The 15,351-nt window shown below is 40.4% G+C and overlaps 1 protein-coding gene across 1 annotated transcript in view; it reads right to left on the minus strand.

Annotated features, from left to right (window-relative positions):
* Positions 1-811: 811 nt before the first annotated feature.
* The window catches only part of Fgl1 (fibrinogen like 1), a 30,545-nt gene continuing 16,005 nt past the window's right edge, over positions 812-15,351 (minus strand). The window contains exons 3-7 of the mRNA XM_052752787.1: positions 11,422-11,581; positions 11,085-11,182; positions 6,566-6,654; positions 6,200-6,390; positions 812-971 (exon numbers count right to left, since the gene is read on the minus strand). Of these exons, the coding sequence (XP_052608747.1) occupies positions 812-971; positions 6,200-6,390; positions 6,566-6,654; positions 11,085-11,182; positions 11,422-11,581 (698 nt within the window). The remainder of the gene's footprint in view (positions 972-6,199; positions 6,391-6,565; positions 6,655-11,084; positions 11,183-11,421; positions 11,582-15,351) is intronic.

Raw genomic sequence — 15,351 nt, forward strand, 5'->3', positions numbered from 1 at the left:
TCTGCGTTCTCCACAGGAGGCAGCTGGGGGGCAGCCTCAGTGCCCTCCACTGGAGACGGCTGGGGGTGCAAACTCAGGGACCTCCACGGGAGCCAGCTGGGTGGCAGCCTCCCGAACCGCCACAGGAAGACACTGGGTCTTAGTCTCTTGAGAACAGTCTTCCTTTGCAGAAATAGTCAACCAAGTTCCAGATCATCTGGGAAACGTTCTTTTGGTAATCAGGAGGCCCGAATATCAAAATCTCAGCTTCTGCTTCAGGGTTCCACTGGTTCACGTGAAGCACGGTACGTGTCACACACTCCACATGCGGGATGTACTCTCCATCCTTACCAAACATCTTTTCCACGAGCCAAGCATCCACGTACACTGTTTCTGGATCATCCAGATGCTCGGTATGGAACCACTTGGGCAGCTTGCTAGAGTCTCCGACCACTTTAAATGAAGTCCCTTCTTGCTGTTGCAGCTGGACGAGCGACTTAAAGCTCTTACGGGCGACCATACTAAACCAATATCGTTGCAAACAGCCTGTGCAACTCCAAACTCAGGAAAGCAAACCCCTCCTATACAATTTGAACTTTTATCATACCCCTATACACAGAGGAACTCAGTAAACATTAACATAATCTACATTTATTTGGTGGATAGTCTGTACCTACTGAACTTTAAAGTACATTAAGTAATAAAGGCGGTATAAAGAATGAGAAGTAGTCATACATAATTGCCATCACCATGCATATATTTATTCAGGATTGTATTTCTCAACTATTTTGAAACAAGATGGATTGCAGAAAGAAGAGCCCAGTGGGAACAACTAAATGATATTTGGGATAAAGTCATTTGGCCTAATTTTCATAACCACAGACTTCAAGGAATACCACCACCCATGCCAGGTGTACCAGACAACCCCATTATCCGTTTCCGCTGTGTAGGGGCCCTGATAGTACACACCATTCAGGTTTGCAGTGTGACACCTAGTGGGAGAAGAAAAGAAAACAGAACAATCAGAAGGAAAGTATACATCAGAAACTGAAGCTCACTAAAAAATGATCAAAACGTTTAGATGATGACTCCTGCCGTTTCCCAGAAAAACATCATTTTCCAAACCTGAGACCTTTATACACGTGAGTGTTATTGTTTAAACAGGTGAGTTTTGGTCCCACGGTAAGTGTGAGGATCCATCCCAGACCACTTGGAGTGTGTTGAAAAATAGCCGTTGCAGTTCTTAGTAGCCTTTTGTGGTGGTTTGAATGTAACTGGCCCCCATAAGCTATAAGGAGTGGCACTATTAGGAAGTGTGGCCTTGTTGAAGGAAGTGTGTCACTGTGGGGGCAGGCTTGGAGGTCTCCTTTGCTCACGTTTTTGCTCAGTGTGAAGGTGAGACTACTTCCTGTTGCCTTCTGATCAACATGTAGCCAGCACCATGTCTGCCTGCATGCTGCCATGCTTCCCGCCATGATGGTAATGGACTAAACCTCTGAAACTGGAAGCCGTCACCTCAATTAAATGCTTTCCTTTATAAGAGTTGCCATGGTCATGGTGTCTCTTCACAGCAATAGTAACCCTGACTAGGACACCTTTAAACAGACAAGAAAAAGAAACAAAGAAAAACTGTTTTGTAACCTTCATCTATATCCTCCTGGTTGAACGGTGTTAACCTCATGCTTGGCCAAGATGGCGCGATTAGCAAAGTAGGATGTGGACAAATGGTTCTATTACAGCTTCCTGGGCAGCTTGTGCTACCAAGCTCACCAATCTACAGTCAAGATGTGGCTTTCATGACTCAAATTCCCTTCTTTACCTTCTTTGATTGTTAGTGTATCAAATATTTGAATCTTCAAGATAAGCAAACAGAACCTAAACTTCCTTATAAAAAACTTCCTAGCTGTCAGCAAACAATCTTTTGTTTGAGTTGCCAGGTTAATTTTTTACATATACTGCACGAATCTAGATAGGTCTGTTAGGTTATTATAAAATGTAAACATTTCCTTCTTCCTCCTTTGGTATCTGCACACTTGTCTGTCCTTGGCATACATAAATTTCGTGTAACAGTTTGTGGTCATTTTCCTGTTATGAGATTAATCACCATATATTATTTATTGATGTAATTTATGAAAAGATATCAGACTGTAGGCTATGCGAAGAATACTCAGAAGTAGTTCTGGAAAAAAAAACCATTGAATCAGAAAAGCAGATAATTCATTCATAAATGCAAAGCAGCAGGCTTGGATCACTGAGCTTGTGATTTGCTTTCCTTGACCATCCTGGCACTGCTCCTAATTTAAATGATTAGGACTAATTGAAACCATGCATGCTAAATCTGCAGGGATTCAGTATCCACTGTGTTTTTAAAGTACCAGGAGAAGTCACATTTAAAAAGAAAGACCTCCAGAATACCCAGAATAAATATTTGGGCATATCTTTAAAGAGAGAAACTATTATATCTGGTCTGATTTGGAGCCTATTGAGAAATGGGCTATACTACTCAGAGTTCTGAGACCAGTGTTCCAGTATCCTTCAGTTTCTAGCCTGGACTTGACACTAGTTATTAAAGATTGGTGCTCCCAGGTAAAGAGGCACTTGGGGGGACAGATGGGAGTGGGGAAGAGGGGGAGGGACACGACTTGCCTAAAGTATGAGACCAGAGAGGAGAGGGAGGCAGCAAAGAGTGTTTTAGTTATTTTTTTCTCTTGGCTGTGACCAAATACCACACAAAAACAACTTAAGGGAGGAAGGACTGATGTTGGCTCCTGAATCAGGGGGTTAGAGTCTTTCCCGGGGGAAAAAGCATAGGGTGTAAGCATCCGTGGCAGGAACGCATGGCGGCTGTTTTTCAGACGACTCAGTAGGAAATGGAGGGCTCCGACCTGGGCGGGGTTGGACTATAAATACATAAGCCTATAGGGGGCGTTGCAGTTCCAGCCTCAGTCGCGAGAAACACTAAGAAGTGCCAACAATTCCCGTAAATTAGAATGTGACACTGGAAAACGAAGAGTTAAGACCAGATTTCTGGAACAATTTACTTTCTCTCTAGGGTGACCTCTTTTTCTTTGGTAGCTCCTGCTACTAAATTGCCTTTTTTGTTCTCCCAAACCCCTGTTTCTAGAGTCAACCATATCGTTTATTTGCCTTCCTTAATATGTGTACAACTGCCAATCAGGAGTAGAGCAATCTAACCACCTGGATGATGTACACACTTTAGATCTCAGTAATATTAACACACTTTAGATCTCGGCAATATTAACGATGATTTCTTTAAGTCTGTTCAAAATCAGACATCAATAAATGTTCAAAGCTGACACTGTTAATTATAGGTAAGCATTAAATGATGCTTACTTAGAAGAGGAACTAAAAGGGAAGAGGAGGAGAAGGGAATGATTTTTTTTTTTTTTTTTTTTTTTTTTTTTGGTTTTTCGAGACAGGGTTTCTCTGTGTAGCTTTGCGCCTTTCCTGGAACTCACTTGGTAGCCCAGGCTGGCCTCAAACTCACAGAGATCCGCCTGGCTCTGCCTCCCGAGTGCTGGGATTAAAGGCGTGCGCCACCACCGCCCGGCAATTTTTTTTTTTTTTTAAGAACAAGAAAGCTAAGAGGGAAAAAGGTTTTCACCATGTTTCACGTTAGCACAGTAGGAAAAATGATTTAATGATTTTCCTTCTCTGTCCCTTCACACTGTTGTGTGACTCCATTTCCTTAATAAATGGCCAACTGTTAAATAGACTCAAATTTTGGAAAAGTAAAACCCAGCGGGAAGCCTACTGTTCTCACAACTGCACACACTTATTTTAACTGATGGAAATACCTTAAATTCATTGCACCTGCACTGAAATCCCCCACTCTAAAGTCAGCCAGGTATGGCTGCTTCCACCTATAATCCCAGCACCAGGTTGCCACGGGTTTGAGGACAGACTGCAGACTGCACTGCATGGTAAAACCATGTCTCAAGTACACAAACCAAAAAATAATAATTAATTAAAAGCCAACAAATCACAACAAGCGATGTCATAATGAAGACTCTCATGGTTTTACGGGATTTTAGCATGTATAGAAAAATCCATTCAGGGCGCATAGATTCTAATTTTAGCATGTATAGAATAGATCCACTCATATAGAGTCTAATTTTAGCAAGTATAGAATAGATCCACTCATAGCATAGAGAGTCTAAGATGCTTTCATCACATTAAGAAAAAAATATAAAGATTATGGGATTTACATGGCTAGTCCAGTTTTATGAAAAAACACGACACTCCAAAATTGCCAAAGACTTCTTCACGGAAAGTTTGATTGTCTAGACGTTTTGAGGTGGCTCCTGTTTTCTAGTGAAAAAAGAAGATTCCAAAGTTGATGCTTTATCTAACAAGTCCCACACGTGCCCTGCAGATGTATCAGGCCAACTGGGTCATTTTTAAGGAAAACTGCGTGAAGTTTCCATCCCTGCCTTAACTGGATGATCCAACAAAAACGCAGCTTGGAAAACAGCTATACAGGAAGCAGGGACGTTTGGTCCGGAGACAGGAGAACTCTAAATGACACAATGCATTCCTTCTCACTCAAGGCCTGAAGAATTGTGTTGACATGGGACTGCAGCTCCTCTCTAGCTACTGACCTAGCAAGAAAGCAGATTTCAGCTAGGCACAGTGAGGGCTACATGTCGGGTCTGCAGTTCCAGCGTTTGGGAGGTAGTCAGTGACATCGGGGGTTCAAAGTCATTCTTTGCTGTACAGTGAGTTTGAGGCCAACCTGGCCTACATGAGCTTCTGTCTCAAAAAAAAGTGTGTATGTGGGAGAACAACAATAAAAAAAGAGCCGGGCGGTGGTGGCATACGCCTTTAATCCCAGTACTCAGGAGGCAGAGGCAGGCGGATCTCTGTGAAGCCAGCATGGTCTGCCGAGTGAGTTCCAGGACAGGCTCCAAAGCTACACAGAGAAACCCTGTCTCAAAAAACCAAATAAAAAAAAAATGAGTAAATAAAAATTAAAAAGGAAGCATATCTCAGGCTTATAAAATGAAGAACTGTGTATCATCAGAAATGAAATGAAGCTAGGGTGTACCTCAGAGGTAAAGTACTTGTTTATCATGCACAAGGCCCAGGATTTGATCCTCAGAACCCAGTCTCCCAGGCCCTCCACATTCAAAAGAATGAGCTTGATGATGATGTTGAAGTATTCAAACAGCGGTGTTGGGGTAGGATTAAGTATCAAGAATATTGTAGCAATTTTTCCTACATTGGGAAGGATTGCATTAAATGAACTAATAGGAGGCACAATGAGTGAAGAGTAGTACTAAAATTATAGCAGTAATAGAGTTCTTTTGTATAAAATGAGATAGTGAAAAGCTAGTTGGTAAATAGAGTGCCACAGATTCCTTCCTCCCTTCCTCCTCTTCTCTTTCTTTTTAAAATTAAAAAAATCTTTATTATAAAAACAAGCAAATTAAAAATCACCTTGGGTCTAAGCTCAGTTCATGATGCTTTTTATTTATTATTTATTATTATTTATTTATTTATTTATTTATTTATTTATTTATTTATTTTTAAGACAAGGTCCAGCTGGCCGAGACGTCATATAACCCATCATGGCCTCATCTTCCCAAGTGCCAGGATTACAGATGTAAGCCATCACACCTGGCTGACAAATATGTACATGTGTGCATGCTCTCCACTTCCTTATGTCAATTTGTGGCCTTCTGGTTATAACTTTACAGTAATGCATTTTGCAAAAAATCCTTGTATAAGTAGAAATTTGATTTATTTCCATGACATATTACTGGAGAATCTTTGGTTTTGGTGTGTGTATATGTGTGTGTATATATCTGTGTGTCTATGTGTGTCTGTGTCTGTGTGTGTTTGTGTCTGTGTCTCTATGTATGTTTTCAATACATGATCTTGTTAAGTGTCCCGGGCTAGCCTTGAAGTTGCTATGTAGACTAGACAGGCCTTGAACTTGTGGTGATCTTCTGTCCCTGCCTCCAAGTGCTGTGGGATTATAGGAAAGTGGCATCATACTCAACTTCTGTTGTGTAGTGCTCAGGCTTTACTAATGTACACCATGAACAAGTCCTTAAAAGCACCTCACGGCTGAAGAATCCTAGTAAGGATTACTCACTATCACACATAGGGTCAACATTACCTCACTTGTTATAATTAGTGCCCGCTGGTGAGATATCATTATCACCCTCCCAGCTGTGTGTGTCAAGCAGCAAACCTGTTAAACCACCAGCCTGACTGCTCCTCCTCGGCACAGTTCCCTTCATAGTAGTTGTCATTATCTCTGTCCCACGTGCTGAACTTCATTCTTTTGTGACTAGCCCACCACTGCACTTCAGGGTGAAAAGTCCCTGAAAGGGAGTCCCCAGCCGTTCCAGAATATTCTCCAATGTTCAACTCGTAAGAGGACTGAGGGGGGGGAAAAAAAGAGGCATTTTTCACCATCAGTGGAAAACATTTGAAAAATAGGTTAAGTAAACAGCACAGGCTATATTATGTATTTTTTATTTCTACAGACTTTCAGGGCTTCATTGCACAGTTTCAGTGTTAACTTAAGACATTGTCTTTATAAATCTTTTAGTACCTTTTTATCGCCAACTCTAAAATGTTTGTATTGTGCAAAGCGGCTATTTTTCTCAAAATCTGTCAGGTCAATTTTTAAAGTATAGTCTCCTAAAAAAAAAAAAGCCAACAGAAACAATAAGAAATTGTTATTGTTTTTCTTTTTTAAATGCATGACATGATAATGACTTTAGGTTTAAAAATAAATTGCAGTTTTGGTTTGCTTTTACCATTTCCTCTGCTAAGAAAGAGAGAATAAACCGTGACTCCAGTGTAATAATACAATGTGAGCATTTTATTGTTTATTTTACTTGAAAATGACAGCAAAATAGCAAAGTGGAAAAATTCTCCTGTCTAAAGAATAAAAACAAATCCAAAAATAATGTATGATTCAGTTCATAAAGAACAGAAAATGTTATTATTTAGTTAATAGATTAAGAAACCTAGCCGGGCAGTGATGACGCACACCTTTAATCCCAGCGCTCAGGAGGCAGAGGCAGTGAGTTCAAGACCAGCCTGTGTATAGAGTGAGTTCCAGGACAACCAAGGCTACACAGAGAAACTCTATCTCAAAAAAACTCAAGGGCGGGGGTGGAGGTGATGAAAATGGGAATTTTAAGAATTATGTGTATTCCTTTTTTCTTAATTTCTTAAGAATCTAGTTTTTGTTTGTTTGTTTTGTTTGTTTGTTTTTGTTTTTTGAGACAGGGTTTCTTTGTATAACAGTCCTGGCTGTCCTGGAACTCATTTTGTAGACCAGGCTGACCTTGAACTCACTGAGATCCACCTACCTCTGCTTCCCAAGTGCTGGGATTAAAGGCATGTGCCACCACCGCCCAGCGACAATCAACTTTTTAAGACTTAATCACTATTAACAACACCTTATAACCCCTAGTATCCTGGCTGTGTTTCATAATATAGTCACCATCCCCTGCTTATGTATGAACCTGGTTGTTTTTTGTGGCAGAATAAGTTATCAGCTAGCAAACTGTCTAAGAACCATTTGAAGAAGAAACAAGAATCCTGGTTGTTTTATGAAAACCTTCCTTTGCTAGCATCAAAGCCTGGGGAACATATGTCACTGGAAGAGAGCATTGAGGAGCACCTAGAGAATTCTGCCCTACGCCCGCTTCATGGTGTAGAAAGGTGACTATCACTATAAACACACTGACATCAGACTCTGCATCAAGAAGGTTTTCTGGAGTTCCTAGCCAATGGGGAAATATTTAAAACAAAATTAATTTATTTGGCATATTGTCTTATTTGTGTATGCTAAAAATGATACATGTTGAAAACCTCTAAATATAAAAAGAGATACTATGATGACTGTAAAAATTCTATGTGATAGAAAACATTATGTGAAACAAATTAGTGAAATAGTTGCTACATAAAGTCACCCCCTTTCCCCTTTCCCATTGTCCCTGTTTGTGAACAACAGGCCGGTCTTCCTCCTCAAGTAGAACTGTGGTCAAATGTTAGAAATTAGATGGGTACGGTGGCACACACTTCTGTTCCTATCACTAGGGAGGCAGAGGCAGGAGGATTATGACAAGTTCAAGGCCAACCTGATCTATAAAGCAAGTTCTGGGCTAACCTAGATACATAGTGAGACCTTGTCTCAAAATGAAAATTAGAAATAAAACTACTAGGTAACATATATTTTACCTTCCTATTTTGTTCAATAAAATGCCACAATAACCTCACAGGAAGGTAGAATTTAGAGTTTCAGATTTCTTGCAGTTTCAAGTGCAAATAAACAGAACCCTTCAGTCCAGACTATGGTTGGCACCCCATCTCCTATGATGTGCATGTGGACATACCTTGGACATACCTTGTGGACACCCATATTGTATATTCTACCTCTGCCTACACTTATTGTAAAAAGCTGTTCCTTACCTGCTGTGCAATGTTTGTTTAACTAGTCAAAGATGTGTTACATTTGTTTATGCTGCATTTGTTTAATGATGTAAAGATGTGATGCTTTTTTACCTTGCCTGCCTACGGCATCTGATCAGTATAATAAAGAGATGAATGGCTAATAGCTGGAGAGAAGAAGGTTAGGTGGGGCTGGCCAGCAGAGAGAATAAGGAGGAGAAAGAATCTAGGCTTGGGAGGAGAAAAAGAAGAGAACAAGGGAGAAAGAGAAGAAGATGCCTGGGTCCAGCCAGCAAACAGACAGCCAGACATGGAAGAAGCAGGAAAAGCAGGACAGACAGAATGAAAGAAAAGTAAAAAGCCCCAAGGCAAAATGTAGATAAAGAGAAACAGTTTAAATTTAGTTATAAGAGCTAGTGGGACAAGCATAAGGCCAAGCATTCATAACTGTGTCATGATTTGGGAGCTGGCTGGTGGCCCAAAGAAAGCCTGTGACACTTACCCTTCCCTCTGGCTCAGAAGACAGAAAAAGAAGAGCATTGAACGGGTCTTAGGACCAAAGTTCAAAGCTGTTTGGAGGAGAATTCTGGATTCTCATTTCTGGAACAAGTGTGGAGAGGGGTTTTCTTTAGATGGAGCTCTCTAAAAGCATTAACTTAGCTCATATGGGTCAAGCCTGTGACCTGGGTGGGCAGAGTAGGATCAGATATGTCAGGTACCCCCAAAAGTGCATGTGTTAGTGGAGAGACAATATTACACATTTTTTTTTTTTTACACAAAGGTCACAGTGGTCCTTCCTGGAACACCTGCAACTTTTTTTGGTTTTTCAAGACAGGGTTTCTCTGTGTAGCTTTGCGCCCTTCCTGGATCTCGATCTGTAGACCAGGCTGGCCTCGAACTCACAAAGATCCGCCTGCCTCTGCCTCCCGAGTGCTGGGATTAAAGGCGTGCGCCGCCGCCGCCGCCGCCGCCGCCGCCGCCGCCGCCGCCACCACCACTGTCCGGCTAATATTACACAGTTTTAAAAAGATAACTGTCTCAATTTTTTTGGTCAATAAGTGAATAAACTTGGAATTAGAGATCATTTCTAGATTAATTTTATCGCAGACAGTTCCTCTCACCAAAAAAAAATTTAATAGTAATAAAGCTATTTTCAGAGGCAATTTGAGTAGCCTTAACTGCTGTCATAATTAAAGAATATAAGGACAGAGGCAATTCCTTTTGTTTGAGCTATGATATGTTGCAAGTAATAAAATTGATAGATACATTTCTCTGTACTACCCAAGAGTAACCAGCTTGAACACCAAATAAGAAAATGAAAGGGATGGGTATGTCGATCCATGGTAGAACACATGCTTACCACGTGCAAAGGCCTGATTTCAACACCCAGCACCAAGCCAGAAAAGATGAAGGGCAATTAATTTGTTGTTGAAAACGTCCACCCAAGCATGAATATACACATAAAAATAACTTGAGAAATAAGTTTGAATTCTCTGTGCTTAGATTGACATAATGGGATTTTCATAGCTTAAACAGAATGAGGCATGATAAACCTTACATACCTGGCAAAAATACTTTTAAAACCAGGATAATTTATATGTTGAGGGCAAGGAAACCTTATGTAGATTTAGAGAATACTGATCACGGTGGGGGAGAGGGGGTTCTGACATCCCAGGGTTATGTCTCAAAGACCCTTGTAATTAGTCCTCTACTGACTATTTTGAATACAGACTGACCAGTAGGTACCTGAGATTGGATGGAATAAATAATCCTTGGCATTGCTAGTGTGATTTAACATGTTTTCTTATGCAGTGCAACTGGGATGTATGAGATATTGAGGATCAGACCCAAAGGGGACTGCCTACAGTCTCAAGCTGTATGTAAGCTAAGGAGGGTGATAGACAAGTGAACATGTATGGGGAGAATTGTATAGAGGGTCATAATTTACTTTAAGTTATCTATTTTGTGTTTTCACGGTTTATTTTTATGCGTATATGTGTGTGTCTGTGTGAGTCATACCACATGTGTGGGTGCCTTCAGAAGCCAGAAGAGAGTGCTGGATTCCCTGGAGTTGGGGTTACAGGCAGCTGTGAGCTACCTGATGTGGGTGCTGGAAGGAGCAATATGAACTCTTGAACTCTGAGTCATTTCTCTAGCCCCAAACTACTACTGTTTTGAAGTGGCTTATCACCTGGTATTATTATGGTAATAAATTATAGATATATATAATTATATGTATATATAATTGTCACTCAAGTCTTGAACAATTATTTTGACAACACATTTCATTTCAAGAAATAGGAAACATATATGAGAAAATATATATTCCCTACCAACCTACTGTCTTTTCCTCTCATGCCTGTTTTTTTTTTTTGTTTGTTTGTTTTTTTTTGTTTTTTTTTTTTAGTTTTTTTTTAATCTTTCTTTTTTTTTTTTAATTTATTTTAATTTATTTTGCAATACAATTCAGCCTGTTTTAAGTAGCATTTTACAAATGAGATTATAGGTCAGCAAGTACCATTACATCTGATAAATCATGATATATACTGAATTTGTTCTATAAGCCTGTGATTTAGTGGAAAATGCTACATGGGCTTTGTTGGTTTTGTAGTACTGGGGATGGAGCCTAAGACCTCCTGCCTCCTATCTGCAAGCGCAAAACTTACCTTGCATAGTCAGTAGGTTAAGGTTTTTGTTACCCAGCCAATATTCACCATTGTTTTGGACAAAGTTTCCAAAGCCATTTTCATAGTCATTCCAACCCCTAAAAAGTTGAAACTGAAAGTTAGTTTTAGCAAAATGTGAATAGATACCTGCAGCACCTATGACACTCATCCCATTCTCTCATCTCCAATGTTCTCTTGATTAGCTTACTCACTCTCGTATTCTTACTTAAAAATGAGAAAGGAAAATCGCCACATTATTAAACTGGAGGCATAAGAAGCCCTGACTCACAAATCTCATACCTACTGTTCTAAATAATTACTTGTTAAAAGCAGTTACCTGCTGAAGTTCTCGCTGCCGTCAGATCGTCTCTGAATTACAGTCCACCCTCCTCCATCGGACATATCACAATAAACAGAGAATTTTGCCTGGCTCTGGAGCGGTTTGATCTTGTAAAATCCACTCTGCTTAAATCCATCATTGTAAATCTCTGAACAATCTGTTTACAAAACAGGGTAATAAAGCATAGTTATATGTCTTTGTTCCTAAAATTCAGTATCAGTGGAGATAAAACAAATGGAATACATGATTAGTTCATAAAATGCCACCTTGTGTATCTTCTAGTGGATATTCAGAAAATCTTTTCTTTTCTGCAATTTAGTTATCATTGACCTCTTGTTAAGATCGGGGGCGGGGATGCTTGAAATATTTGTAGAAAGTAGGTTAAAAACAAATCATTAGTGTTTGGTTTATTGCTTTGTACTCAGGTGAGACTTGTCGCTTATTGGGCAGCATAGTGGAACTCAGCTGCACAATGAATTGAACAATGAAAGTATAAATGCAACAGTATATAAATATTACAATATAAATTATATTGACCTAAATTCTTACTGAACATTTGGGGCTGAACTCCAAACAGTAATCTTGTTCGGTTTTTATAATCTCTCAGTTTTGAAAGATCCTAACCCTTCAGTCTTACATCCCCCAAGCCCCAGGAAATGAGAAACTAAAAATCTAGTTCCAAGGGCAACCTGACTCAGCCACTACTCAATCACCCCTGCCACAATGTAACAATGTAAAAAGATTTCTGTTAAGAGATGTGCTCAACTGTGACTGGGATAGTTGCAGGTGTTCCAGGAAGGACCACTGTGACCTTTGTGTAAACTCCACTCCTGCCCTGATACCCCCCTTGAGGTTTCAGGAAGAATGTACATGTGGATGTGATTGTACCCACTCTGTGATCAGACCATGATCTTGTGAAACGAAATTGAATGGGAATTGTAATCTTATGGCTTTTGTGGGTTTTTCCTTTAAAAGCCCCCATCCTTACTGGCTGCAGTAAGATGCGACTCTTGCTCTTAGGAGCAGAGTTTGCCCATCTGTACAGTTGCTAATAAACCTCTTGCTATTGCATCAACTGGACTGGAGTCTGGGTTCTTGGGGCACCCACTCAAGACCCTAAACCTTTGGGGTCCAACAAGTTTCACTACATTTTTTAAACATTCCCCTGAAATTCCTAACAATCCACATATCCTTGGATGTTTTTGTTAAAAATTGCAAGCTTGTATGCTTTCTTTCATCCTTGTATTTTTCTCTGCCATGGTATTTCTTTGGCTTTTGAAGTTAAATAGCTACCAGTTTGTTACAAAAAGTAATATTGGGACCCCAGCCACTTCCTGAGACTTAGAGACTGGCCCCCAGCTCCCATCCTGCCCGGACTTCCCTTCTAGACAAGAGGTGAGTGTCAGGGCTCAGCCTAGATCCCATCCCTGGGCACCAGCCACTCCAGGGAAGACCTGCCCAACTTGGCCCCAGGTTCTGGCCACCAGGCAGGATCCCTTCTACCCCCACCCCTACCGGGAAGGCTCCCCTTCTCCAAGATCCCCAGCAGACCCTGCAATCTCCACGCCCTGCCCCCACGCCCATCATCACCCAAGACCCCAGCCACTTCCTGAGACTTAGAGTCTGGCGCCCAGCTCCCATCCTGCCCCGGACTTCCCTTCTGGATGAGAGCTCCCATCCTGCCCCCGACTTCCTTTCTGGACAAGAGCTCCCATGCTGCCCCGGACTTCCCATCTGGACAAGAGCTCCCATCCTGTCCTGGACTTCCCATCTGGACAAGAGAGCTCCCATCTGGACAAGAGAAAGAGACTTCCTGAATCTGTCAGCTCTGTCTGGACCAAATGCGCTGATAAGACCAAGAACGAACCACAAGGAGATGGGCAGACGTCAAGACAGAAGTACATACAACAAAATGAAGAGCAATACAGCATCACCAGAACCTAGCCCTCCTCCAACATCTAGACCTGAACATCAAAAATTGGAAGAAGCAGAAGAAAATAGCCTTATGAATAACATCATGAAGAAGGTAGAGGCTTATATAGAGGAAAAGACAAACAAAAAATGGGAAGAACACTACAAAAAACTAGAGGAAAGGACAAATAAAGCAGAAGAAAACAATAAAGCCCTGGAAGAAAACAATAAAGCCCTGAAAGAAAATCATGAAAAAGCAATGAAACAGATGAAGGAAACAGTCCAAGACCTGAAAAGGGAAATAGAAAAAAAATGAAGAAGACAAAAACAGAGGGAATGCTGGAAATAGAAAATCTGAGTAAACAAATGGGAACTTCAGATGCAAGTATAACCAACAGAATGCAAGAGATGGAAGAAAGGATCTCTGGCATTGAAAATACGGTAGAAGAAATAGATTCATCAGTCAAAGAAAACACTAAAGCCAACAAAGTCATGACCCAAAATGTCCAAGAAATTTGGGACACCATGAAAAGACCAAACCTATGAATAATAGGGATAGAAGAAGGAGAAGAATACCAACTCAAAGGCACAGAAAATATATTCAACAAGATCATAGAAGAAAACTTTCCCAACTTAAAGAAGGAAATGCCTATAAAGATACAAGAAGCCTATAGAACACCAAACAGACTAGACCCCCCAAAAAATCCCCTCGCCACATAATAATTAAACAACTAAACATACAGAATAAAGAAAGAATATTAAGAGCAGCAAAGGAAAAAGGCCAAGTGACTTATAAAGGAAAACCCATCAGAATAACACCTAATTTCTCAATGGAGACTTTGAAAGCCAGAAGGACCTGGACAGATGTAATGCAGACACTAAGAGACCATGGATGCCGGCCTAGACTAATATACCCAGCAAAACTTTCAATCATCATAGACGGAGTGAACAAGACATTCCAAGACAAAGCCAGATTGAAACAATACTTATCCACAAACCCAGCCCTACAGAAAGCACTAGAAGGAAAATTCCAACCCAAGGAAGTCAGATACACCCTCGAAAACACAGGCAATAGATAAAGCCACAGCAGTAAACCCCAAAGAAGAGAAGTACACACACACTACCACCAAAAAATAACAGGAATGAACAATCACTGGTCATTAATATTCCTTAATATCAATGGACTTAATTTACCTATAAAAAGACACAGGCTTACAGAATGGATACGAAAGCAGGACCCCATCTTTCTGCTGTATACGAGAAACACACCTCAAATTCAAAGGTAGACACTACGTAAGAAAAAAAGGCTGGGAAAAGACTTTCCAATCAAACGGTCTTAAGAAACAAGTGGGTGTAGCCATCCTGATATCCAGCAAAATAGACTTTAAACTAAAATCAATCAAAAGAGATCAAGAAGGGCATTACATCCTCATCACAGGAAAGATCCACCAAGATGAAGTTTCAATTCTGAACATTTATGCCCCAAACACAAGGGCACCCACGTATATAAAAGAAACATTACCAAAGCTTAAACCACACATAAAACCCCACACATTAATAGTGGGAGACGTCAACACCCCACTTTCACCACTGGCCAGATCTCCCAAATTGAAACTTAACAGAGAAATAAAGGACTTAACTGATGTTATGACACAAATGGACTTAATCGATATCTACAGAACATTCCATCCTAACAAAAAAGAATATACCTTCTTCTCAGCGCCCCATGGAACCTTCTCTAAAATTGACCACATACTTGGCCACAAAACAAATCTAAACAGACACAAAACAATTGGAATAACCTCCTGTGTTCTATCAGACCACCATGGTCTAAAGTTGGATTTCAACAACAACAAAAACTACAGAAAACCTACAATCTCATGGAAACTGAATAATACCCAACTGAATCACCAATGGGTTAAGGAAGAAATAAAGAAAGAAATTAAAGACTTCCTAGAGATCAATGAAAATGAAGACACCACATATCCAAACCTATGGGACACTATGAAAGCAGTA

The sequence above is a fragment of the Peromyscus californicus genome, unplaced genomic scaffold, assembly GCF_007827085.1.
Source record: "Peromyscus californicus insignis strain IS unplaced genomic scaffold, ASM782708v3 Scaffold_23__1_contigs__length_62951481, whole genome shotgun sequence".
In the NCBI taxonomy this organism is placed as follows: domain Eukaryota; kingdom Metazoa; phylum Chordata; class Mammalia; order Rodentia; family Cricetidae; genus Peromyscus; species Peromyscus californicus.